Source organism: Orcinus orca, chromosome 4, assembly GCF_937001465.1.
Source record: "Orcinus orca chromosome 4, mOrcOrc1.1, whole genome shotgun sequence".
NCBI lineage: Eukaryota > Metazoa > Chordata > Mammalia > Artiodactyla > Delphinidae > Orcinus > Orcinus orca.
In genome coordinates this window covers 50,357,112-50,383,604 of record NC_064562.1, presented here as the reverse complement: position 1 = coordinate 50,383,604, position 26,493 = coordinate 50,357,112, and the positions used below count along the sequence as shown (strand labels likewise).

Below are 26,493 nucleotides of genomic sequence, written 5' to 3'. Positions count from 1 at the left end.
TAAATGACTCTTTTTGAATTATGGTTTTCTCAGGGTATATTCCCAGTAGTGGGATTGCTGGGTCGTATGGTAATTCTATTTTTAGTTTTTTAAGGAACCTCTTTACTGTTCTCCATAGTGGCTGTATCAATTTACATTCCCACCAACAGTGCAAGAGAGTTCCCTTTTCTCCACACCCTCTCCAGCATTTGTTCTTTGTAGAGTTTTTGATGATGGCCATTCTGACTGGTGTGAGGTGATACCTCACTGTAGTTTTGATTTGCATTTCTCTAATGATTAATGATGTTGAGCATTCTTTCATGTGTTTGTTGGCAATCTGTATATCTTCTTTGGAGAAATGTCTATTTAGGTCTTCTGCCCATTTTTGGATTGGGTTGTTTGTTTTTTTGATATTGAGCTGCATGAGCTGCTTGTCTATTTTGGAGATTAATCCTTTGTCAATTGCTTCATTTGCAAATATTTTCTCCCATTCTGAGGGTTGTCTTTTCGTCTTGTTTATGGTTTCCTTTGCTGTGCAGAAGCTTTGAAGTTTCATTAGGTCCCATTTGCTTATTTTTGTTTTTATTTCTATTTCTCTAGGAGGTGGGTCAGAAAGGATCTTGCTGTGATTTACTGGCATGGACTTTGGATTCCAATCAGATTGTGTCTTAAATACTTCAATAATCCCTAAGGCCAAACTGGGGAAAAGAACTAATTAAGGTGAAGCTCACATTTTGAAACAAAAACTTCAAAACAATCAAAGTTTTATGAAAGGAGAATGGTGAAACTACAACATAAGATCTGTTTTTCCACTTTCTTCAAATTGCTAAGAGTTTCATCTCAACTCAGCTTTTAAGAATATCACTTGTCTATAAGAAAAGATCAAAGTAATAAACTTTTAAGAAAAGAGGAAGAATAACTTTATAAAATTGTACAACCTTGATTCACCATTTTTAAAACCTTTTTCTTACTTCCTGTCCCTTGACTCAACTGCTTGTGTGGGTCTTGGTTACCTCAAGACAAAATTAAATGCACGCATAAGTCCAGTCATTTCTAATATAGCAACTTCTCTTTTTGCCATGTGATTTCATTTCCTATGATCTTTACTTCACATGAAAGAATCCTAGTGGCAAATAACATATAATTGTTATTTTGAAGATATATATTTTATTATAAACACTGGAGTAAACAATCTCTAAAACTTTTTTTCCAAAAATATAACAAAGAAATGACTACAAGTAAACAGTTACACTTAATTATTATTTTTTTCATATTGAAGACAGGCTGATCTTAGATCTCCCAAGTCCATAATAAATGTCTGTTTCCACAACAAGCCTCTTCCTCCAATCCCATCCTTTAAACTCCATCTCAAAATCTTCATTGATTTGGGAGATAGAATTGGAAACAATACTCAATCCCCTGTGTATATCAACAGTGTTTTTTTAAACACATAAACATGAATTAAATTTTTAGGCATAAAAAGAAAGCTCTATAATTAGAAGAAAAAAAACAGCTTTAAGAGATGTGTTGTGTCAATACATCTTTACTTATTGATTGGTAAATTAAAAAATATATATATATATAATTCTCCCACTCCAGGCAAGGTGAAGTGTAACTTAAGAGACATATTAGAGGGAAAAAACTGACATTTATTGAATACTTCGTATGTGCCAGGCACCACTCTTGACATTTTCCATGTATTTCTTCACTTAACTCTCACTGTGATCCTGTGGAATCAGAGTTATCTTCATTTTACAGATGAGGAAACTGAGACAATGAGGTTAAAATAACTTCCCATGGTTGTTTGGTTAATAAGTGGTGGAGGGGTAGGTTTGAAGGCAGGGTTGACCGAGTCCAACAGCCATGCATACCCTTAAATTTAAGTTACTCTGACTTGACATTGCTCAAAACCAAAGCATTTAGCTGTTTCTGTTCTCTAACTTGTCAAGACTTTGAAAAATGTCTTTTCTTTAAAAGGTAGAACACTTTTAGCAGTATGGACCAACTTTTCTTAGTATTTTTATGAATCGTTAACTGGAGACATTTGAATTTGGAGATGGAACTGAAATGTTCTGTAGCCTGGAGGAGATTAAATTATCATATTAACGAAGTACAGAGAAATGTTTTTTATCTGTAAAAGGCAAGAACGTGTTTTAAATCTTTCAACTAACTCTTAGTTTTATTGACTAAAATTTCAGGGGGTAGGTATTTTATGTTTATGATCTTAGTATTAACAATATTGTAGGTCAAATTCAGTGATATGTGTTTAGCATTTGTCTATGGTTCTCTTAACCTCAAGGATTGTTGAGCTGAGACTAATTTCCTCAAAGGGAGAAAAAATTCCAGGTGCAAGTTGAGACTTTGCTACTGGTTTTGGGAAAGGTGGCTTAAATTTTAGCAGTAGCAGATGCAATGCCAGCATAGCGTTGACTTGCTCTAGGTCTCTTGGTTAATCAGCAGGGGAAAGATTCAAACCCAAGTTCATCTCACTTCAAAGTCCATGTTTTCCCCACCACATTCTGCTTTATTATGTGAATACAACTTTGTTTACATTTACAAAAAGTTCCTAATTCTACAATACCTATTTGAAGTGGGAGTGGGGTGGAGAGGTGGGGATGGGACATAAATTGTTTAACGCACTAGAAAGACATTCGGTTTTCTTGTGAGGAGTTTCATGGAAGAAGAAGAGTTACTTGGCAAGGTGGAAAAAGTAAATACCTGTCTTTGTTTTGACTCTTTCTTCAGTTCTTCCCTTTCTTGGATGATGGACTTGGTCCCATGACTATAGTGAAGATCTCTGGATGCTCTTTGTTAAGTGCTGGTTGGAACTTAAATAAACAGATTACTGGTCAATAGTCCCATTCATTCCTACAGGGTGACAAAATATCACTTGTATTTATGTGCAGCTTTGCTCTTCATTTAAACTTTTCACTCCAATCTACTCTATTTTGAAGCAGCATTTCCTCAAACAGGCTAATTAGCCATTTGTTTGTTTTTTACTTAACCAAATTTAGCCCTTTTACTTACTATGCAATGACTCATAGGGTTACCTTTACAGAAGTGGGACAAAGCCAGAATTACTGCCCCCTCTAGTCTCTTTGTCTTTGTCCAACCTTACCTCTGATGAAGAGAGTCTAAGGACAAATTGCATCAAGGTTACACTGGGAGAGATCAACAACATTTGCAAAGATGTCCTTTTGCTTTATAAATGAATGCTCCATTCTGAAAAAATTGTGAGCATCTAGGTTAAATGGAACTCATTAGCTCAACCTCTAAGGATGATGTCAGGATGCAGAGAAGAGGAAGGGAAGAGATAAGGAGATGGGATAGGGAAAAAAGGTGCTTAGGTAAGTTGCAAAATTACTAAGGCAACCCTGAATTAAAAGTAGAGGAATGTTTGCAATTCCTCAGAACTCTGAGTGTCTTAGTGGTACCACTAGTATAATTGGGTCCTAGTGATGATGCCCTGAACCAGTCATCTCAGGGTCTTTCCATATGAAAATATGTCTTTGCTGAACAAACCAGCATTACTAGAGCAAAGAGACAGAGAATTTTCTTAAAGACTCAGGTCTTGCTTACATATCTGGTCCCTACTTTTATCTCTTCACTCCACTCATATTTTCCATACAATGCTCAACAATTTCAGGAACCCAGTTGGGCCATATTCTCTTACATCTTACCACCTTGTACTTGCTTTCCCCCACACTAGCAAAGCAGTACCGCCTTCTCTCCTCTCCACTGGTCTTAGTCCTACTCATCACCAAGACTAAGGCACTACGTCACAGTCTTAAACTTGTTTCTTCAGACAACCGCATTCATCAAAACTGCATCAGAGGTCCCATTTGTTTGCTCCCTAAGCTTCCTATAATTATACATATTATAATACTCATCCACTGTATTGTACTTACTTGTGTAACTAATTGTCCATATTCTACATTAGACTGCAAACTCCTCGAGGTCAGAGACTATATCTGATTTAAAGAGTATTCACATCTCCTACTCCAAGACCTGGCATTAGCAGATAATCAACATATATTAAATAAATAAGTGAACAATCAAGTTCCTAAAATAGATTTTAAAAGAGTAAGAACTGCATTGTGCATAATAAACATTTACTTTGCTACAGAAGTTGACGTAAGAGTCTATTGTAAGCTCCCTTCCCTTTCCAAGGAAGTCCAGACTCATCTCTGAGGACCCACGAGGGACAGAGAAAGAAACTTCATTGAGTCATACAAAGGTGGTTTTGTGTTCCAGTGTCCTGAAGAAAAGTCTTTTCATCTCCCCTTTGTAAATGTGCTTTTAGACCAGGACTAAAGCTCTCAGCTCCATCACTACTTAGCTATATGAACTTGGAGACGTTATTGAGTTTCCTCATCTGTAAAATGAGGGCATTATTACTTATCCCATTGTTGTGAGGATTAAAAAACACACACACAGTCCCTGATATCAAGTAAATTGAAGTTATATTTAAGAAGTTAGTTGGGGTCACTATACAAATCTTTCAGCAAAGGACGTTCTCTCCCCAAACCACAAGTGTTCACATTCTGAAACATCATTACTCTTGGCCTAATTTTCAATAATGTTTTTGTCAAGAATTTAATTTAAATCCTATATCAGTATTTAAACTAGGTGCTTTCTCAAGCATTCTAGAATTCCATAGATTTTAAGACTCTGTACTCCAGATTTTCTATCCAAAATGGTAACGAACCCTGATGCAACCAGAGTTTGATCTGGAGCTTTAAATTCTAGCAAATCATAATTTACACTGATGTTGTTTCTATTTTATTATATTATTGCATTACATGCTGAAATCTGGCTCAACTTCGTATTTCAGAAACCAATCTTTTATCAAGAATCCTCTAAGGCAAATGAGATTTTTAAGAAATAATTTTTGGTGGAATATCTTTGCAGTTTGGAAGTCAACCATCTGACAAAAATGAGAAATACAAGCCATGGCTCTTGGGGTAGATAGAAATTCACCAGCTTAAAAGTTAAGCCAGGAAGTTTATGTATATGAACTTTATGAGACAGGTGGATGTTATTAAAACCATTTTATAGATATGGAAACTGGAATTCAGAAAGCTTAAAAGCCACACAAAAATTAGTGGTTGAACAAGGTTTAAACCCAGATGCTCTTTCCACCAAGTATATACTGCTTACTTTTCCATTACACACCACCTCATCCCACTCCAACCAAGTAAGCCCAGGGAACCACATCCTGGAACATAAACAATTCTTCCTTTTACCACTTGAGTGTCTTTGAACAGCATCTCTATCTAGAACATGCTGTTTCCCTTCACCCTCCTTTATTAGAGTCCTCTGCACTTCAATACCCTGCTCAAAATGCTTATGGAAGATTCTGCCCTTGTGTCCTTGTTGGAATAAATATCTTGATACCACTCGTCTGTTCTGTAACATAGCCTGGTCCTTATATTGCTTTCTTATTCTGACAGACCAAACTCTTTAAAAACAAGTACTTAGTCTTATCCATCTATAGATTCCCACATTACTCAGAAGTTACTTGATAATATTTACGATACTGAACTGAAAGCTATCCCCTTTCACTCTGTCAAGCATGCATTAGAAAACCAAATCTTTTGAAAAGTTGTGACATGCTCCCTGAAAGCGGTAATGGTTCCTGGAAACTTTCCAAAGTGCTTAGAAATGGACTTCTCGTAAAAGTGGTTGACTAGATTACCTTCTCTATCATTACAACATATATAAGTTACCTAAAGAAATGACTGTGTCATAAAAGAACAATAACAAATGACCTTACTCTGACTACTGCAAGATAGGACTATGATAAAGTTATTTATAAATAAAAAGAACTACCACTGACAATAATGTATCAAACTGAGAAGTTTGAATATTTAAAAAAATATTTTAAAACATTTTAAAAGAAACATGTTTTCAAAAAAATCAATAAAATTATTTGAAAGATCAAATAAAATTTCAATCACGCTGAAAACTTAGTAAGAAACAAACCATTAGGGGAGTCAGACGACTCAGGTCTGCTCTCAAAGGGCGGGCAGATGATTGCATATTGTGGAATTTCCTCTGACATGATGCAAGCATGAGGGTGCACTTGTTCCCTACTCTTACTATAATATAAAAAGCCACGGGAGCTCCCCATCTGACACAGGTCCTCTGGGACAGCAGAGCTCACAACCGTCTAGGACAAGAGCCAGGAAGAAACCAGAAAGACAGCGCCTTGTGTAAGCATGACTTCCAAGCTGGCTATTGCTCTCTTGGCAGCCTTCCTGCTTTCTGCAGCTCTGTGTAAAGGTAAGCACATCCTTGAAGTTTGCTGTGTCTAAATGTGATCCTCAGATAGAAAGATTATCCTTAATGCCTCGGTAACAGACATCCTTTTATTCAGCAAGAGAAAACCATCTTTGCAGTCATTTAATGTTAAATTGAAGTCTTTAATTTTTTAGGTTATATAAATATAATATTTAGAAAATTGTAAAGTTTGATTTATATAGAGTTCTATTCCTATCATTCATACTCTGTAGTATACATATATTTAACATAAATCTGTAATTTAGAGTATGTTTTATTGGAGGCCACATATACCCATTTTATCTTTTAATACTGAGTAAAAACTCTGGTAATTTTACTCGATGTACTATTTAATTGACGAGCTTCAAACAACCATCAATTGCTCTTTGGCTTAAAGACAGATTATAAACCTTATTGGGATCCCTCTTATGAAATAAATACAGTTTAGAATGTTTATGGTATATATAAACATTTTATATGATATATATGTGTATATATATATATATATACTTTTAAACATCAAAGATTTTGCTAAAATATAGGACAATCTCTGTGCAACTCACATATATTTCTATTAGTTCTTCCTGAAGGCAATTTTCCTGTTGTTGGATCTTGCCTACCATGAATAACATTGTGGTATCACAGAAGATTATGCAATGTCGAGTAGGAGAAAAAGTACCATGAGGATGTCAACATTGCCCAAAGACAACTCCAAGTGTTTATGTCATTCCATGTTGTCAGGAACGACTGTTTTTAAAACAAAGAGAAAAACTGAGGTCAGGGGCTAGGAGAATATCCAGCCATCAATTTCAGGAATAAGTTTGCTAAAGATGTGTTGTTTCCCAAACACACAGTCACCAAATGATCACACTGGAATTAGCAAGGGCGAAGCTAGCTGAGCTATGCCTGTTAATGAAATCAATTCTTAATTGCTTTTTTCTTTTTTCACAGCTGCAGTTCTATCAAGAATGACCTCAGAACTTCGATGCCAATGCATAAATATACACTCCACACCTTTCCACCCCAAATTTATCAGAGAATTGCGAGTGATTGAGAGTGGACCACACTGTGAAAATTCAGAAATCATGTAAGTAATTTCAAAAGTGATTAGATACTTTACTTTAGTAAACCTAGAATTGAAGAAGGTGGAAGAATCCAGCAAAGTTCTAGGTACTAGGAATACATAGTAAGCAAAACAGAAAGGGAAAATTCTTTGTTTCCATGGCATTTAAATATTGTACCCTCTATGACTCATAGCTAAAAATTAGTTTGGACTTACATTTTATGCCTGTACTTAAGGAACCATGACTTGAATGCCAAAGGGATGTTGGAAACCCATTAAATACTATTTTAATCATATCTCTCTTATTTCAGTGTTAAGCTTGTCAATGGAAAAGAGGTCTGCTTAAACCCCAAGGAAAAGTGGGTGCAGAAGGTTGTGCAGATATTTTTGAAGAGGTAAGTTGTTTTTTTTTTAAAATTTAGATTCTTCATTTATCCTGGGACATACAGTTCAGAAGTCAACCTATAAATTTCCTGCTGCTGCTGAAAATTTTCTTTTAAGTATCTGCCTCTTTGATTTAAAAAAAAATAGCAGCAATAGTGAGTTTGTTGTACTCATGACTGGGAGATCATATATCTCAGCTTGTCCAGGGAAGTGTGGGTATATGCCTGTGTCCTGTGTCATTAGTATGACTCTCTCTCAATCTCAGAAGTGTTCTGGTTTACATAACTTATCTGATCTCTCTATTTATAGCTGAAAGTATAGAGTAGTTCTAACACATAAATATCTAAGACTCTCTTAATTTCTATATTAAATATATTTTCAAGAACCATACATTCCTTCTTATTTAGAACATTGCTAATTTTAAAACTTTTTATTTTATTTTATTTCTTTTCAGAGCTGAGAAGAAAGATCCATGAAAACAACAACAACAACCAAATATCCATTTGTTCTTGGTTTCCAAGAATTCCTCAGTAAAGATACCAAAGAAACTTCAAACAAATCTACTTCAATGCCTCATGTACTGTGTAGGTCTGGTGTAGGGTTGCCAGATAAAATACAGGATGCCTAGTTATATTTGAATATTAAGTAAAACAATGAAGATTTTTTTCAATGTCCCACATACATTGTTCCATGTAGGACACACTTATATTTTAGAAATTATTCATTGTGTACGGTAAATTCAAATTTAGCTGGAAATCCTGTTTGTCGTTTTTGTTTTTTGTTAAATCTTGCAACCCTAGTCTGCTGGCCAGGATTCACGAGTCCTTGTTCAACTGAGCCTCAGTTTCTTCTTCACTCCCAAACTGGAGGAAAACATCTCAGCCACTAACCTACCTCACAGAGATGTGAGGGCATGTGGAAGCATTTTAAATTTTATTCAGTTATGTAAATTATTTTGAAGTGTAACTTATTCACCTATTTATTATTTATATATTTATTTAAGCCTTAAATATAATAATGTTTGTGCATGAATTTGGAGAAATGGGAAAGAAATGTTGTTGATAAGTATAATGATGGTAGTGAATTTATATTTATTTTTTATACTAAGTGATGTATTACAGAACTACTTTGATCAAGGCTGTTATATTATGTTCACAGTGGCCAGATTTAGCGAATTAATAGAAAATAAACAAAAAACACATCCAGTTGATTTTTCTTTCAGATAAACAATAAATAATTTTTTAGTATAAATACATCATTATTTATCTGAAATTTTAATTGTGTTGGCAATCCTACTTTTAATATGCCTGGTCTGGTCTTGTCACTGCAAGCCTTATTATGCAGTGCTGTGTTAAATCACCTGAATCCTGAGTTATGACTATCTTTCTCAAAACAGCAAAAATTCACCAGGGAATATGAATAAAGTAATTTTTTGTTATTTCTTATTTATTTATTCTGAACAATTAGATGCTCATAATTTTATTTAAATTATTGTGTATTTTAACATCAACTTTATTTTTTACTTTAAGATGCTTTTATGTGTTCCCAAAGAGACTCTTTCTACTGTTTTTGATAGTATGAAAATATGAATGTATCTATAAGACATTTAAAATAAAATTAATTGTCAAAGTCATCAGGGGTTTGTCTGTTTTCCTTTGGTAAAGATTTATTGTATTATTCATTTATATTAAAAATCATACTTTGATTTAGAAAACGTAAGTGCTTTCCCTTAGTATTTTATATATCATGTGGAAAATTACAAACCTTTATTTGTAGAAAAGCATAACTCCTTTCCAGAGATGGGTTACAATCAGTAGTTTCTTCCATAGAATCATGAAAATATTCTCAACTCCCTACTGTATACCATTTTGCTAATAAGGGTGACTTCAGATTTTCAACAGTTAGCCTAGGTGTCTGTACAGCTTAACACATCTGGGCACTCAGTGAAAGCGGGAAGAAGGTACACATTATAAGGCACTTCTCAGCTAATTGAGGAAAACTGTGCATCTGAGACAAAGAAATTTTAAATATGATTAAAGACAGAGCATATTTGAAAACAAATCAAACAAAACTCTTAAAAGTAAAAACACAGTCTAACAAAAAACTCGGTGGCTGAGTTTTCTAACAGATTTGACACAGCTGAAAAGAAAACTGGAGATTAGAAAATAAACCCAAAGAACTTTATCTGAAATTTAAATCAGAGAGATAAAGAGTCAGTAGATTGGAAAGAAAAATAGAAAGAAAGACATAGAGGATGTCCAACTGGATTTTTACAAGCAAATCCCAGCTCATTTACTATTGCTGGTGGGTATTTTAAGTCCATGGTTTTCTTTTAGAGCTCCACAATTTGGGGTGAGGAAGAGAGTGCGCTCTTATTTTCTCATTTGTTCGTTCACATTGCAACCTACTTTTCCTATGCCATTTATCTCCTTACAATTGCTCTGGGTACCTGCAACTGCCGTTTTCTCTCTGAGTCAACATTATCAGTGGTGTAGAGCAAAGCCTGTTCTCTTCTAATTCCCAGTGCACGTTAACACAAAGGTGTGCAGCATAATAGAATTAATAAAAGATTTGAGAGTTATGTACAAACAGGAACCAACTGAAAATTCAACGCCTGTAGTTTCTGTTCCTAGAAACATTGCTTCCCTCTAGAGTTAATTTCTCCCTGCTTACAGATCTTCTCTGGTCCTGCTGTGGGGCCTCTTCTTCATCAGAGTTCTGCCTAAATTTCATTTCCATATTCTCTTCTTCAAATCCAGGTTCTCTTGTCCTACCTGCTTTTGTAATCATCTTGAGGATCTCATACACAGTGAATAAAAAAGATAACAAACAAACAATTTTTAAAAAAATGATGATGGGAGAGATACAGGCCTCTTCAGAAGCAGATAGCAAGGAGTTATCTAATCTAGGTAGCCTAGGCTTCCCTGAGAAAATATAAACTAGAGTCTGAAGGATGAGTACGAGTTAGCCACACAAAGGGAAGAAGGACGTGTGGGGAAGAGTGGTCTAGAAGGCAAGGGAGAAGTAATTTGTGTGATTTGAGAAGTGAAAGAATATTAGTGTGACAGGAGTTTGGCTTGAAACAGAACAAGTACTAACAGATGAAGCTATGCTAAATGGACTGTGGAAAGCTCTAAAGGGCTTAGATTTGGAATTGAAAAGTTCTACTGGATTCCGATTACCTTCATTTTAAATGGTGAGCATTATAAGCTATTCTTCTTCCTGGGTTTCCTTCCAAAAAGCAATGGGGAGCCATACAAAGCAACCCAAAAGTCTGATCTTGGGGGAATTTTAATGTCATTTGGGGGGTTGAATCATCAGAAAACTCCCAACCTTATACAAAACCTCTTAATGTGTTAAGTACACATCCTTAATATGACCAATGTCCAACCCTGAAGGCAAAGTAAAGACATCTGCACCAATTTGGTGAATCTTAATAATGATACTTTAAAAAATCTACCTCTTAATTCCATTTTTGTCACTTTTAAAATATGCCAGACGCTTTTCCTCACTCTCATCTATATTAGCACTGTCTATAAGACAACAAAGCATGCCACTGAAAAGACAATTAAGTGGATCAAATTGAAGATTAGGCATCATGTAAACAAGCCAAAAAGGAAAAATGAAAAAGAGTAAAAGAGAGACGATGTGAGAACAAGAGTGAGAGAGAAGGAAAAGCCAGTAAATTTGTGGAATTGACAATTTTGTTTTATTTTGCTTCAATGATATTAGTAAAATATGTATATAGACACAAGTTTTATTTGTATAGACACAGACTTAAACACAAAATTGAGCGTGCAATTTATTACCCTATACATTTAATCCATTTGTGTGGATTACAAAATACAAACCAAATTTTTCCAAGTAGAAACATGAATATAAATATAGAGATACACACAATAAAAAAGTATGGAAAGATAACAAAATGTTCACGTTAAAATTGAATTAAGTGTAAAATACTATAACACATACATTGTACATACAACATACAAATCAAGTAATTTTTATAATTGCCCTTTTTTTGCTAGATAAGCATCAGAAAATAGATTCATAGGTTGAAGTTATCTAAGCAAAATCTTTTATTCTCAAGATTTTAGTAAATAAGTATCAATAGATAATTATTTTTACTGTAATAGATCTATTTTGCCATTTTCTTCTTCAGAAGAAAAACTATTTTGATTTTTGCTTGTGGTAGTAATATAGCTAAAAAAAAATTGCTTAAGATTGTATTAACTCTGCAATAACAAAAGAAAGCTTAGATAACGATTTCTCCATTACCCACTTAAAAAGATAGAGAACAATTGCCTCAAGTGTGGTAACATCTGCTGAGTTTGCAAGGATCACAGACAACAAACAGGGGATTTTTCCATGTAACAGAGTAAATAGCAGGCTTATTACTTCCCACAAGATTTACAGATGGGACAATCAGAAATTCTCCAAAAGATTACTTAAGGGTCAAGGAACCTAACGCTTAATGAGTAGAGAAAGAGGGCTTTCTATGCTCTTTGCATTCTCATAGATAAAAATCAATTTGGATAAATATCATTGTTACAAGACTTTTAAACATCGTTTGGTTAAATGACAGATGGACTTACAATCATAGTATGCTGAAAAAGTAAGATGGGGAAACATTCATAGATATTTCCACTCAAAGTTTGCTTCAGACTTTATCTAGAGGAATATTCTAATAGCTTTGTAAAAGATCATGGTGCTGGGGCTGAAGATAAGCTTTTAATGTATCTAGTGATTCTATTTCATAGGGCATGGTTTAGCTCATGTTTTAATCATGTTTTGATGTGATCGTTTCCACTGTCTGCATCCTAAATTAATCTTCTGCCATTCTTCCCATGCTTTTCAAAATGCCTTCACATTTATATTTTCAGTGTTCCTCTGAATAAAACGTTTATGGGAAAGCATTCTAAATGTAGATACCTCTGCCTAGATTTACTTCTTTATGCTTCCACAGGTATTCACCATGACCCTTTACAGGAAGCCCACGTAGAGACATGTTTTATTAAAGTGACTTATTTCTTCTCAGGTCTCAGAGGTCTCCTCAGGTCTAAGAGGTCTCTTATAAACTTATAAGACAAAGTTTATAAGAGCAAAAACCTCAGACAGTTTTCCAAATAGAGAGTCTTGTATTTTCTTCTGCCTAAAGTAAGTTGATTGGCTAAAAGCTATCAAAGAGAGGATGCTCCCCTAGGTAGGCTAAGTAGAGAGGACAGTCCTACTTCTTCTGCGTTTTCTGGGAAACCTTGTTATTTGCAGCATGTGCATGAGATTTGTATCTCTATGGCCTTATGTTGGCATGTCCACCCTAGTGAAACAAGGTCTGCACTGTTTCCCTCATGATTTCTTTCTCTCCCTCTTTTGACACAGTTTGCTCACCTGGATGTTGGCTCAGGATCATGGCTGTGTAATAACTTTTAAATACTTGGATATCAGAGAGCAGAGGAGGGCAAGAACAATGAAGGCAATCACAAATAGCAAATATTGTTAAAAGTTTAATTTAAAAAATGTCTTATGGATCAATTAAGCTAAGCTTAGCTAATTAGGTATCTTTTCTTTTAATTGATTGATTGTTCTATTCTCCCTGAAGGGTTGATCCAGATACAATATATATGTATTCATTATTGCACAGACTCCACTTGGATAGCCAGTATATAGTTGACAGTAATTTAATCAACAAACTATGCTGGTCAATCGGGCCTTTAAAACTTGAGCTATTTAATTTTTTATTTGAGCCATAGTGAGGGATAAACTACAGCTCACAAACTGTAACATGTAAATTCACAGCCGAGGTAAAAGTCCTCTTTCTCACTGTTGTGGCCTCTCCCGTTGTGGAGCACAGGCTCCGGACGCGCAGGCTCAGCGGCCATGGCTCACGGGCCCAGCTGCTCCGCGGCATGTGGGATCTTCCCGGACCGGGGCACCAACCTGTGTCCCCTGCATTGGCAGGCGGACTCTCAACCACTGCGCCACCAGGGAAGCCCCCCAGTCTCCTTTGGGTCCTCTGTCAGAGCAGATTTTTTTTCTTAAATATTTATTTATTTATTTGGCTGCATTGGGTCTTAGTTGTGACACACGGGATCTTCGTTGCCGCGTTAGTTGTGACATGCGGGATCTTTAGTTGCGGCATGTGGGATCTAGTTCCCTGTCCAGGGATCAAACTTGGGCCCCCTGCATTGGGAGTGTGGAGTCTTAGCCACTGGACCACCAGGGAAGTCCCAGAGCAGATGTTAACTGATTTTGTTCTTAGATGTAAGATGAAGACTTCTGAGAAAGCTGAGCTTTGAGAAATGTGATCTGTGTGACTGCACTACTTGAGTTGAAGAAATTAGTGTTCAGAGAACTGGATCATAAAATGATTTTCTATTAGAAAAGATTCCCTCTGAGGTGGAAGTTAAATATTCTATACAGTTATTACATTTTTGTTTTCTAAAACACATGACATTTAGTGAAGAAAAATAAATGTACCTAAATACAATTATGGAAAACAAACCAGAAATGTTATTATGAATGTGAGCTCTATTTTAAACTCTACGTGATCCTGTTTTTCAGTGTAACGTCTTTTCTTGTCTATAGCAGTGTTCTGATGAGGAAAAGTAGGAAAGAATCTGACTTAGAAACAGTAGCTGGCTTAGTGTAAGCTTAGTTAGAGATAGGAAACAAATTTGTTAAAACTAACATCATGACAAAAAAAGTAGTCATCAGTAGGCTTAAAGTTTTATATATCAAAACTAAAAAGATTTTTCCTTTTGCTTGAAGACATTTCTAGCTACAGGTAAGAGAGACTGAAAGAAGCCTGCTCAAGTTGCCACAATTTTAAGAAAAATTAACCACAAGCTTAAGATTACAAATTGAAAGTCCTTTCCATTTGGGAATCTTTTATCACTGGAACTTTTGGACTAAAGAAAAATAAAGTGTGGCTGATTTTTTTCTCTACTGCTTTTAACTAAGACCACATTTGAATATATATGTTTTTATTCCTTTGGTGATAGTGAATTACAACTATTCAAAATCAGGTTATAAGTATGAAATTTTAATTAGTGAAAAATTTTGGATTTTGTACAAATATTTAAACTGGTAACATTTTCTAAATTTCTTATATTTCCTTATGTAACATCATTATCCAAACTGATACTTGAAAGTATATAAATCTAAGCACAGATTTGTAACTAAATTATTTGTTTGTAAATAACTAAAAACCTTTTGAATTTCGTTTCTCTGAATCTCAGACAATATTGCTAATTATGTGATCCTATAAAATTATTCGATTTGAATTTTATAGGTAGATTTAATTTTTTTTTTCTCTGACACATTCTAGTACTGATGTTGACTGTATTGTACTTTGTTGTTAACTTAGATTTTCTGTTCTCCTAATTGAATTTTTTGTCAGTTTGGACTAATACAATCCCAAAGTAACAGTAATACATGTATTCTTATAAACATTTTTGGAGACATAAAAGTTTCAGCCCCTTAAAAGCCAGGAATAAAAGAGAATTAAAGTAATTAAGTAATTTTAATGTGCGTGAGTCATTTTGGGTCACAGGTAATACTTAAGCAGAATATAGAAAAAATTTTTAAAAATCAATTTTCATTTGTCTATATTTGCTCTCTTATCACTTAGAATAAACCTAACGAAATGCTAAATATCCTCCAAGGGGTACATCTTTCTAGATAATTCATGTTGTGTTAAAGATCACAGCAACATATACCCAGTAAATTTAAGTCCAAATATATGGGCCCCCAAACTTAAAGAAAATAAACATATATAACCTCCTCACTTGTGTGCTATCTGTATATTTTTGTCTAATTATAAGCGGTCTTGGTTCATCATAGTGATAGTAAAATAATATATTATGGGCATTCACTTTTTAGACTGTTATTTTAAAATAACTTTAGATTTATGGAAGAGTTGCAAAGATTGTACAGTGTTCCCATTTACCCTTCAGTCAGCTTCCTCTAATGGCAACATTTTTTGTAACCATGGTACACTTATCAAAACTAAGAAATTAACATTAGCACAATACTATGAACTAAACTATACTATATTTTTCCACTATTGCCCTTCTTCTGTTCCACGGTCCAACCGAATACCATACTTTATTTAGTTGTCATGTCTCTGGAGGCTCTTCAATCGGTGACTGTTTCTCAGATTTTGATGACCTAGACACTTCTGATGGGTATCGGTCAGGTATTTTGTAGGGGGTCTCTCAGTTTGGGTTTGTTTGATGTTTTCTCATAAATAGACTGAGGTTACAAACTTTAGGGAAAACTGTCACAGAAGTGCCCTGCTTATTGAACAATATTGGGGCACATGATAGCAACATTATTTATTTCTGAGGATGTTAACCTTGATCATCTGGTTAAGGTGGTATCAGCCAGGTTGCTCCACTGAAAAGTGATTATTTTCCTTTGCATACCCTATTTGTTAGAACAGAGTCCTGGGTTCATCTCATATTTAAGGGGATGGAAATTAAAACCTACCGCCTGGGGGCAAGAGTATAAAATATTTTGTGGTCATATGTTCAAACCGGCACACTAATTAAATATTTGAGGGAAATACTTTGAGGTTATGGGAATTTACTTTTTTTTTTGCGGTACGCGGGCCTCTCACTGTTGCGGCCTCTCCCGTTGCAGAGCACAGGCTCCGGACGCGCAGGCCCAGCGGCCATGGCTCACGGGGCCCAGACGCTCCGTGGCATGTGGGATCTTCCCGGACCGGGGCAAGAACCCATGTCCCCTGCATTGGCAGGTGGACCCCGAACCACTGCGCCACCAGGGAAGCCCATGGGCATTTACTTTTGATATCCTTATTAAATATAATTTATATTAAAAGTACTGTTTTAAAAGTTCTAAATAATATTGTATTTTAAAATATTTTATAGAATAATGATCATAGCTAACATAGAGTGCTTACTCTGTGCCAGGAGCTGCGCTAAGTGTTCCTCTTTATTATAACTCTGTGAGGTACGTACTATTATTTTCTACATTTAACAGATGAAAATACTGAGGCAAAGAGAAGTTATATGATGTGCCCATTGTCATATGGCTAGGAAGCTACGGAGCTGGGATTCAAAGCTAGGAAATGTCAGTCTGGCCCAGAACCTCCCTTGTTCTCTGAATCATGATGCTCTATGAGATAAATAGATAGGTAGAGATATATAGAGATCAAGATATATTACAATAGGTAAGCAAATGTGTATAATATTGAGGATTAAGTCTTGAGAATCAAGACAGAAGCGGAATAAGTTGTAAAACTTTTCTAAGACTCAGTGAAGTAAATTGGCACATCTAAATGGTCCCAATAAAAGTCTCAATCTTCTGCAATTGCTGTCTGGAATATATTACAAATGCTATATATCAATAAGATAAAGGCAAACAATCCAATAGAAAAATGAACAAGAATAGGAATAGGCAATGCACAAGAAACTAAACAGATAATCATTTTCATTACTTATCAAGGAAAAACAAATTTAAACTACAATGAGATAGCATTTCATATCTATCAGGTGGTCCACAATTTGTAAATCTGGAAACACTGACTTCTGGTGAGGACGTAGGGACATGGGAACTCGGACATGGCTGGAGGAAGTATAAATGCATGGAACCACCCTGAAAAGCACTTTGGCAATACTTGGGTGAAGTTGAAGATATCCATTATCATTTCTGTCTTCCCTAGGGAAATTCTCAACCATGTACATAAGAAATGATGTATGAGAATGCTCATGAAACACTGTTCGTAATAGCAAAATGTGGAAACAACTACTGTCCCTCAATAGTTAAATTGATAAACAATGCCATGACACAGAGTTAAAATGTAACAACTCCATCTACTTGCATTAACTCAGGGAAGTCTTTAAAAACACACTTTTGAATTAAAGAAATTGTAGTTCAGTACAATGCCATTCATGTAAATGTTAAGGTCCCAAATAATGGTATTGTATCTATCATTTGGAAACGTGCATTTCAGTAAAGTTTCTGTAGATGAAAATTTAATGTGTAGTCAATCTAAGAAAGAAACGGAAGATTTTATTCAAGCCAACCTGAGGATTTTCATCCAGGAGACAGTCTTTCAGAAAACTCTGAGGACTGTTCTGAAGAGGTAAGAGGGGTGGCCAGTATGTATTGATTTTGATGAAGGTATACGTGCAAACAAGCACACAACTTGGTAGAAGGTTACTGCTGTTTTAGTGCTGTTTGTGAGGAACAGATATCTTAATGGTTTTAGTGTTTTAGTTCTTAATGTTTTAGTGTTTCTCTAAGTATGGGAAGATGCAAGAAATTGGTTTCATAAAATTTTCTCCTGAAAATATCTAACTATTTGAGGGCCAGTTCTGCCAGTTTTCCTAGAACACAAAGTGCCCCGTACTGATCTTCACCATGAATCCCTTTCAGGGTTACTGTAGGTCAGCAACCACGGTGGCCAGTGACTTGATTCTTATAGAACTCGATGGTGGGCAACATTCTTTATTTTACAATCCCCTCCCTTTTGATCTTAATTTCAATCAAGGTTTGGGAGGCATTTTGTGACCAATTTGTCCCACGGTGCTAGGAATGCTCATTCCCGGGTCGGGCGAGGATTTCATTGATAGGCCATTCAACGTGTTATTACTGGACGAAGACTTTTTTTTTTTTTTTTTTTTGCGGTGCGCGGGCCTCTCACTGCTGTGGCCTCTCCCGTTGCGGAGCACAAGCTCCGGACGCGCAGGCTCAGCGGCCACGGCTCACGGGCCCAGCCGCTCCGCGGCATGTGGGATCTTCCCAGACCAGGGCACGAACCCGCGTCCCCTGCATCGGCAGGCGGACTCTCAACCCCTGCGCCACCAGGGAAGCCCTGGACGAAGACTTTTTAACCGTAACCAAAAGCCTCTGGACTGCCTGTCTTACCAGTCTGATGTGGTCCAGGAAATGGTTCCCTCTTGTTTCTTCTTCCCATATCTAGAGTTTCACTATTATAATCATTGATGTTTTAGCATATATATTTGATCAATCATTTCAAGTCACCTAATCATCATTAATTTTATCTGAGGCTTAGTCACACATTTGGTAATGCAAGAAACAATAATCTTAAAAAACAGGCATGATACTAATAATATAGCTAGTAACATTAATAAGGTCATAAGTAAGTATTTAAACTACGAACTTCCATTATGTGCGACCCAGTATCTCCCCAGGCCGTCTGACCAGCCTGTTCACCAATCGCTATCTTTAAAGGAAACGATAAATTGACTGTTCACCAAAGTTCACCAAAGATATCTGCATATAAAGGGCAAGTGGTGGGTCATTGTGACCCCTGGAAGTATTGAGAAAGAAATCTTGTCTTCTAAGGAGTTACACAGCTGGCACCAGAAGAAGAAAAATTGATCTTTATGACTGAGCAGGTGTTTCTGCCATTGGGGAGGTCTTGTTAATGCACAGTGCAGATACACAAAGCACACTAGAGGAGAGGGAGGAAGCCAAAATGGGCAGAGAAAAAGTTTGTTAAGTTTTTCTTGTCTTGCCTTAAAATACGAATTTTATTTCATCAGTTCAGAACAATAATGAGAATGCCACTATCATAGGAATTTGGCAGTGAAGGGGGAAAAGGATTGGCCAGTGGGGCTTTAGTATATATATCATTTTTTTACATTAAAAAAGACCTGAAGCAAATATAATGAAATGTTAATACTGGTTAATTTCAGAAGTGGATAAATAGGTAATTGTTATATGTACATATATTTTACTTTCATGCTTAAAGGGTTTTATAATTGAATGTGAAAAGGCTGAATCGTTGTGGAATTTTTTTTCTTAATGGGGAAATAGAAGGGAATTTAAACATTTCCTTCATCAAAAATCCCTTTGAGCTTTTAATTGCCAGACTTCCTTCTTCCTTGTTATGAGGTTTAGTAACCTCAAACCATATTTACTTCTGTGGTTTCACTCTGAAAAAGATTTGATTCATTTAGAAAAAGTCTTTTGTGAACCTAGATTCTAAGCTAGAGGTTCTCAGGGGAAATTATTTTCTATGGCAGAGCTAAAGAGAAAAGCCAAAACATTTTGATGTTGACACAACTTCTGGTGAAATGCCATAAAGGTCACCAAGTCTGTGATCCTTCATGGGATCCACAATGTGGGCCTAGAAACTAGCCCTGCCCCAACCATCACTTGGAGCAGAATGGAAACATTCTGAGGACATGCATGATGCTTTCCTGGGATTCATTCTTCTTTAATACACTGCTTTTACTTGTTTCCAGATTTTTCAAAATTGTTTTCAAACTTTTACTTTGAGTGGCTGTCTCACTGTTTACATGACAAAGGAAGTCAGCCAGCTGAGATTGCTGATGGTACAGTGCATGCTAGCTTATTTTTTTCGGCTTATGTGATAAAGTTATATTTTATAAAATGGGTATTTTCTTAAAGGTATAAGGGTGTCCAAGTGTGCACTTTGAGGTGGGAAACAAAGTCTTTTTCTCCATCTATGAAATCCTATATTCCATACAATGTCTCATGACTTTAATGAGATTGAATAAAGGCGCATCTGTACTTATCATGAGAGTTTTATTAAACAAACATAAGAAGTCTGATTTTGCAGATATAAAAAATGACATCTAATCTGTATTATTTGAAGTACTTGTAATCCAAAGAAAACCTTCTTGAAAAGTATTTTTCAGTTTGATATATTTTTGCATAAAGTCTCTAGAAATTGGATGTAGCTGATTTTGTTAACTACTATAGTAAATCATTGAAAAATAAAAGATTAGAAATAGAGCAGTGCTTGACAATTTGTTTTAAATCACTAGAGAAACATTAAAAGCATACTACTTTTGCTTTTTGGATATACTTAATTTTAAGTAATACCTGTTGAGCCAAAACAAATAAAACTTTTGCTTCTGAATAGTATTTTAAATTTAAGGGGGAAAAATCATAAATGATGACATGTTTTCATTTTTCTATGTTTTATATTTATAAAATTTTATTTTAATAATGATACACAGTCAAGAAGTACTTTAGAAAAATTAGTCTTTCTTTTCTTTTTTTTGCTTCCTGCCTGTATATCATGTCATTTATCTTTAAAACATGACAAGTTCAAGAACCCTTAAAAATTATTTTATTCAGATTATGGTTTTCAGAAGAGAGGGCTCTGTATTAGTCATCTTTGAAATTTTCATAGCATTTGTTAAGCCTCCCTTGTTGAAATGAAAATTTCAGATAGACTTGATATCATCCGGGCCTCAGAAACAGCAAATGATGAAGCAAAGTGGTGGAAATTGCCCCACAGTTTACGGATGACTGAATGAATGAATCAACTAAGGATACTCCGCGCAAGAGTCTGTCTGTAAATCTGCTGAGATTCCAATCAGAGCAACAGATGGTCTGAACAACATTCATGGCTCCAAAAGGGTGTTGGCTTCTTCCCCATACTTAAGACCTGTAATTTTGAGGTGAAGATGACACAATTTCCCGTTTGGGACAAATCCTGGGAGTTGCCATACTGATGTTCCATTTGAATAAGGATATGAAAAAGCAGAAAATCCAGATTATCTTACACACTGTAAAAAGCATCCTTTTAAACTATAGTTTTTGATGAGTTTTAACAAAGATATTGACCTATCTAGGCACTAATGATCTTGAGCACCTTTTCACGTACTTATTGGCCAATTACATATTTTCTTCTATGAAGTACGTGTTCAAAAATTGTCCCTATTTATTACTAAATGGTTTGTCTTATTATAGAGCTGTGTGAGTTGTTATACATTTCAATTATAAATCTTATCAGATACATGCATCACAAATGTTTTTTCCCTTTTTGTGACTTGACTTTTCATTTTCTTGGAAGTGTTTGAAAAGCAGAAGATTCAAATTTTGATGGGGTCAAAGTGAGCAATTTTTTCAAAAGTACTTATTAGTACTTTTACAATCTTGTCTAAAAACCCTTTGCCTACCCCAAGGTCTGAAAATTTTTTCTGCTGTGTTTTCTTCTAGAAATTTGATCATTTTAGTTTTTATGTTTACGTATATGATACATTTTATGCTAATTTTTGTGTCTGGTGTAAAACAAAGACCAAGATTTGTTTTATTCCATGTGTATATTCAGTTGTTCCAGCACCATTTATTGAAAAGACTGTATTTTCCCCATGGAATTACCTTGACACCTTTGTAGAAGATCAGATTTGATCTGGCAAAGCATGTAAGAGGCCACAGCATAAAATTTGTTTCATTTGAAGTATCTGCATCTGTTTAAAATATATGAGTCCAAAAATTTAAACATCAGGCCAGAGCATTTTGAAAGCTTTCCTCTTTCAAAGATAAAGTATTATGTAAGGAAAAAATGCCTCACTTAGAATAAAACACAGGACCTCTCTGGCCAGAGGTTAGGAATGAAAATGTGAAGAGGTGGTTATCTGATTCTAAGTCCATGACTTTATCTTCCTGAGTTTCCCTTATTGGGTCCTTCTCATGGTGATTCCCACCATTATTGTCATACTGGCTCTATTAGTTCATGGAGCTCCCTATTTATACATGGACAAACCCCTTGCTTTGGGTTTTCCTTAATATAATTGAGACCTAATGACACATTTTTAAAAGTTATCAAATAAAAAGAAGAGAAAAAAATACACCTAGGAAATAATGTTCTAGAAACACTTTAGTTCACAAAGTCTTATATACATCTGTAGACACCTTGCTTGAATCTCTTACTTTCTAAGCTAGATCTATCTCTAGGTGAAGGCTAGGTATCGCCTGTGACCTAACCTCGACAAGTTCCTTCTGAGGCATTTTGAACTTTCACTGTTAAACCAAAGAGACAGATTTCTGGTGAGTAGTTCCCAAAATTATTTCCCACTCATTTACAGTTGTCTGAGAAATGGGTGGACACAACAGGTACCAATAGAGATTGGAGCTTTATACAGACTCACTTCATACAGCAACTGAACTCCATATGATCATTATTACAGCAAAAACATAAGTCAAAAACTCCACATGATAGATAGCCATAATCATGCAGCTTAATCATTTATTAAGTTCCACCTTATGCCAGGCAGTACGCTAGGTGCTTTACCTGCTGAATTCTATTTAAGGAAAGAACTACATAATTTTTAAAGCGTTAATTCTTTCTCTTTTTTTTTTTTGCTGTACACGGGCCTCTTACTGTTGTGGCCTCTCCCGTTGCAGAGCACAGGCTCCGGACGCGCAGGCTCAGCAGCCATGGCTCACGGGCCTAGCCGCTCCGCGGCATGTGGGATCTTCCCGGACCAGGGCACGAACCCATGTCCCCTGCATCGGCAGGCAGACTCTCAACCACTGAGCCACGAGGGAAGCCCATCATCTGTGTTTTTAAAGAAAACACCAAACAGCATATTTTCTTTGAAGTCAAGACAGTTTTGTTGCATGATCAAGATAACAAAATGACTATGAAAAACTGAGGAAAATGATGAGGTGTGAGCCAGACAGTAGGAAAAGATCTTTGTGCCCCAGGATGCCAGAATTGCTCTAGAAACTCTCATTTTTGCGTGTTCCTTTATTTATTTCCCACTTTAGAGTTTTCTATTGTTTAAAAAAAATAGGATTTTTTTAAACAGATATATGTATATCTGCACAATTTCAGGACCATTCCTCTGCAAACTCCTGTAGTAGGATTATCAATTCGTTACAGAGAAGAGTCAGTTCTGCATTTACCATATCACAAAGAGGCAGTAAAGATCTTTATTAGAACTCCCAGCCCCAAATATATTTAATCTCACATTAGATATGGCTATGCCCCTAATACATCTTTTGTGTTTTTGAGAATAGATTGAGAATGGAGGTTGTGGCGGTGGTTTTTGTTTATGCTGATGGTTACCATAATGGCCACAATAACACATAGGGTCACATCTCTGCTGTTGAATTCTTAGAAGCCCTTGAGGAAATTCCCAACTTCATAAGAAAGTTAGGCATGGTTTCAGGAAGAATAGAAAGTACACTATAGTATACACCAACAGAGTGAGAAAACTCATTTTTCAACTAGAAAGAACCAGGCTCCAAAGCTTCTAAGCCATTGAATAACACACATAAAGGGCATGGACTGATGTTATCTATGAATGTGACAGATAGTTATCCTGGTTATGCAATTTACAGATGACTGGGGCTTCCACCCATTCACCTGGTATTGATTCATTGCACTTACATTTTGGAAGAGTCTGGAAAGAAGATGACAAATTAAGGGGCATAACTCATTAGCATAAATTGGTTTTTCAGGTAGCCCCCAAAGTGCACCTGAGCCATCTTCTTAAATTATGTGTTATGGGTTTAAAGCCTTTAGCAACACCCCAGTAACAGGTCACTGCAGCGGGCTAGGTTTACAGTTTGTCAACCTCCTAAGAGGGGTCAGCTCCTAGTCTTTCCCATATCAGCTGGTCCACTGCTAAGCTGTGTTTTCAATTTGGTTAGGCCAAGTATATGGAAACTGACAATGTACTACTCCCTCTCTAACTTCTCCTGTCCTGTGGCTCACAGATTCCTCCCTTCCTAGCAGAAAAGAGATGCCTCCTGAGAGGCTGAGAAGGCATCATGGAGGAAGTGACATTTAAACTGAATCTTAAGGGGTAAGTAGGAGTTTGTGACGTGAGTACATTGATGATAGAAGAGATCAACAGAGCCATGAGAGAACATAGTACATTTTATGAACTGTAAAAAGAATCTGGTGTGGCTAGAATATAATGGACTTAACAGGGACAGTGGAGAAAACTAGGAGAAGAAGTTCAGATTATGAGGAACTTTGTGTGCTAAGCTGTGGTTTTCAGCCATTTTTTTAGTGATAGATGATGTTCATATGTATAACACACACTCATGGATATAAGGAAAGTTACCTATAAGCCCTAGTATTTTGCCTATACATTCTTCTAGTTCTCTTACAGTTAAGGTAGTATGTTAGGATGCAAATGAGTGAGGTTTTTTTTTTAAATAAAGTTATCATCTTGAGATCAATTTTTAAGTCAAAAATAAAAATGCAAAAAAAAAAGAGAGAAAACTGTAGATATTTTATTGGTAACAAATTACTTTGCCACATCTTACCACTGATCATGATTCACAGCCTGCTCTAATGGTAGGGTAGAAACTGTTTAATCTTGTGGGTTTCAATACAGGTTTTAAACAGAGAGTAAGGTGATCACATTTAATTCTTTAAATTTAACTGGTGACAGTGGTCAGCTGTACTCAAGGGAGGAGAGGCTGATTGCAAGAAAATCGCATAGAAAACTGTTGAAATATTTGGGGAGTGATGATGGAATCCTGAATGGCGGTGGTAGTAGAATTATATAGGAGAGGAAATTTGAAAAACTTATGTTGGCCCCTGTTTCTTTTGAGAGGTCAATAGAAAATAAATGAGAGGGACTAAAAGGAGGTATTTTGGGGCCCTTTTAAGGCTATTGGTAATGTTAGCCATAGAAATTTTAATAAAGATCGAAGCCATATTGTCTTAAAATTAGGAGCAAATGAAAGAGAAATTAATAGAGAAAAAAACTGTTGAGAAACCTGGTTATAAGGGAAGGAGCAAGATTAGCTGGTAACCTAAAGGAGTTGTAGGGTCAAGAGGCAAATGTTTTAGTAAAGATGGAAAACTTTGAACAGGTTTATGTGTGAAAAAGGAAAGAGTAAATAAACTGGAGAAATAAGATAACTGATGAAGTAAAGTCCCAGAGAAGTTAAGAAAGAACAGGATCCAAGCTAATAATCACCCACACGGATGGTGTCTCGGACACCAAAGCCCTGCTCTGACAGGAACTAAAGTAAGGGTAGGGGCTGGCATAGCTAGATATAGAGATGAGGGAACAACAGTTAACTTTATGGTCTCTTGAGGTAGAAATGAAGATCATTTGCTGCAAATGAGAGGGAGGGTTCACGGCAGGTGGGGTGCTTAATGGTTGCTATTAGTTCACTTTCTTTCTGGTTCCCAGACCTTGATTTCCCTCTGAGAAACCATCATGTCCCCATTCTCAGTCCATGTACTTTACAAAAATTGAATCTGCTCTAGGCACGTGACTCAGGTCTGGTCAATCAGATTATCACATTCCCCTGCACAAAATGATAGGCTCAGGGACAGATTTGAACTTTAATGGAACAAAAAGGGAAATTCTGCTAGGAAATACACTGGATGAACTTAGTAGGGTAGAGGGACTGAGATCACCTGCCACCAACTTGCAACTACATGGAACCCAAGAATGGAGCCAGCACCAGGAGAATGGGGCCAAGAAAACAGGCTAGGTGACTGACAGTTGTTGAGTCCTGGGTTCAGCCAGACTTGAAACTAATTCTCAACTGAAATATTCAGTTAAATAGCCAATTAATTCCCTTTACTCGGGAGCCTAGTTTGGTTGAATTTTTTGGCACTTGAAACAGGAAAATTACAACTGACAGAGTTGGAAAGGTTGGGAACAATGATTATAGGAGTGAGTAAAAGAGCTGTCAAGGGGAAGAAAAAAGTAGTCCCAGGCAGAAATAAGGCACCCATTCATTAGGTCTGATATCATCTCTAAATTTTCCATAAATTTCCAGAATTAAAAAAGTGAAGATTTTCACTGCAGTTCTCAGAAAGACTTGAGTTTCTAAATCTTCTCTCAAGAAACAATGCAACTACAGCAATTTCAGATTTCCTGAGCTTACCATTAATCTTGTAAATGAAGGTGTTCATCTTGTAAGTGAAGGTGTTTCACTGTTTATTTAAACATCATCAAAAATAAATAAACATTATGGAAAGATTTGTGGTTTTCACTTATGAGAACGATCCCACAGAATCTGCATTGGCGGAGTTAGTTATGGCCGTGCTA

General features: G+C 35.9%; 1 protein-coding gene across 1 annotated transcript; it reads left to right on the top strand.

The window, feature by feature from the left end:
- The first annotated feature begins 6,112 nt into the window (after positions 1-6,112).
- Positions 6,113-9,341, top strand: CXCL8 (C-X-C motif chemokine ligand 8). The gene is made up of 4 exons (XM_004283554.3): positions 6,113-6,264; positions 7,213-7,348; positions 7,636-7,719; positions 8,163-9,341. Exons 1-4 carry the CDS (start codon positions 6,201-6,203, stop codon positions 8,182-8,184), a joined length of 306 nt encoding a protein of 101 aa, XP_004283602.1. The 5' UTR covers positions 6,113-6,200; the 3' UTR covers positions 8,185-9,341.
- The last annotated feature ends 17,152 nt before the right edge of the window (positions 9,342-26,493 follow it).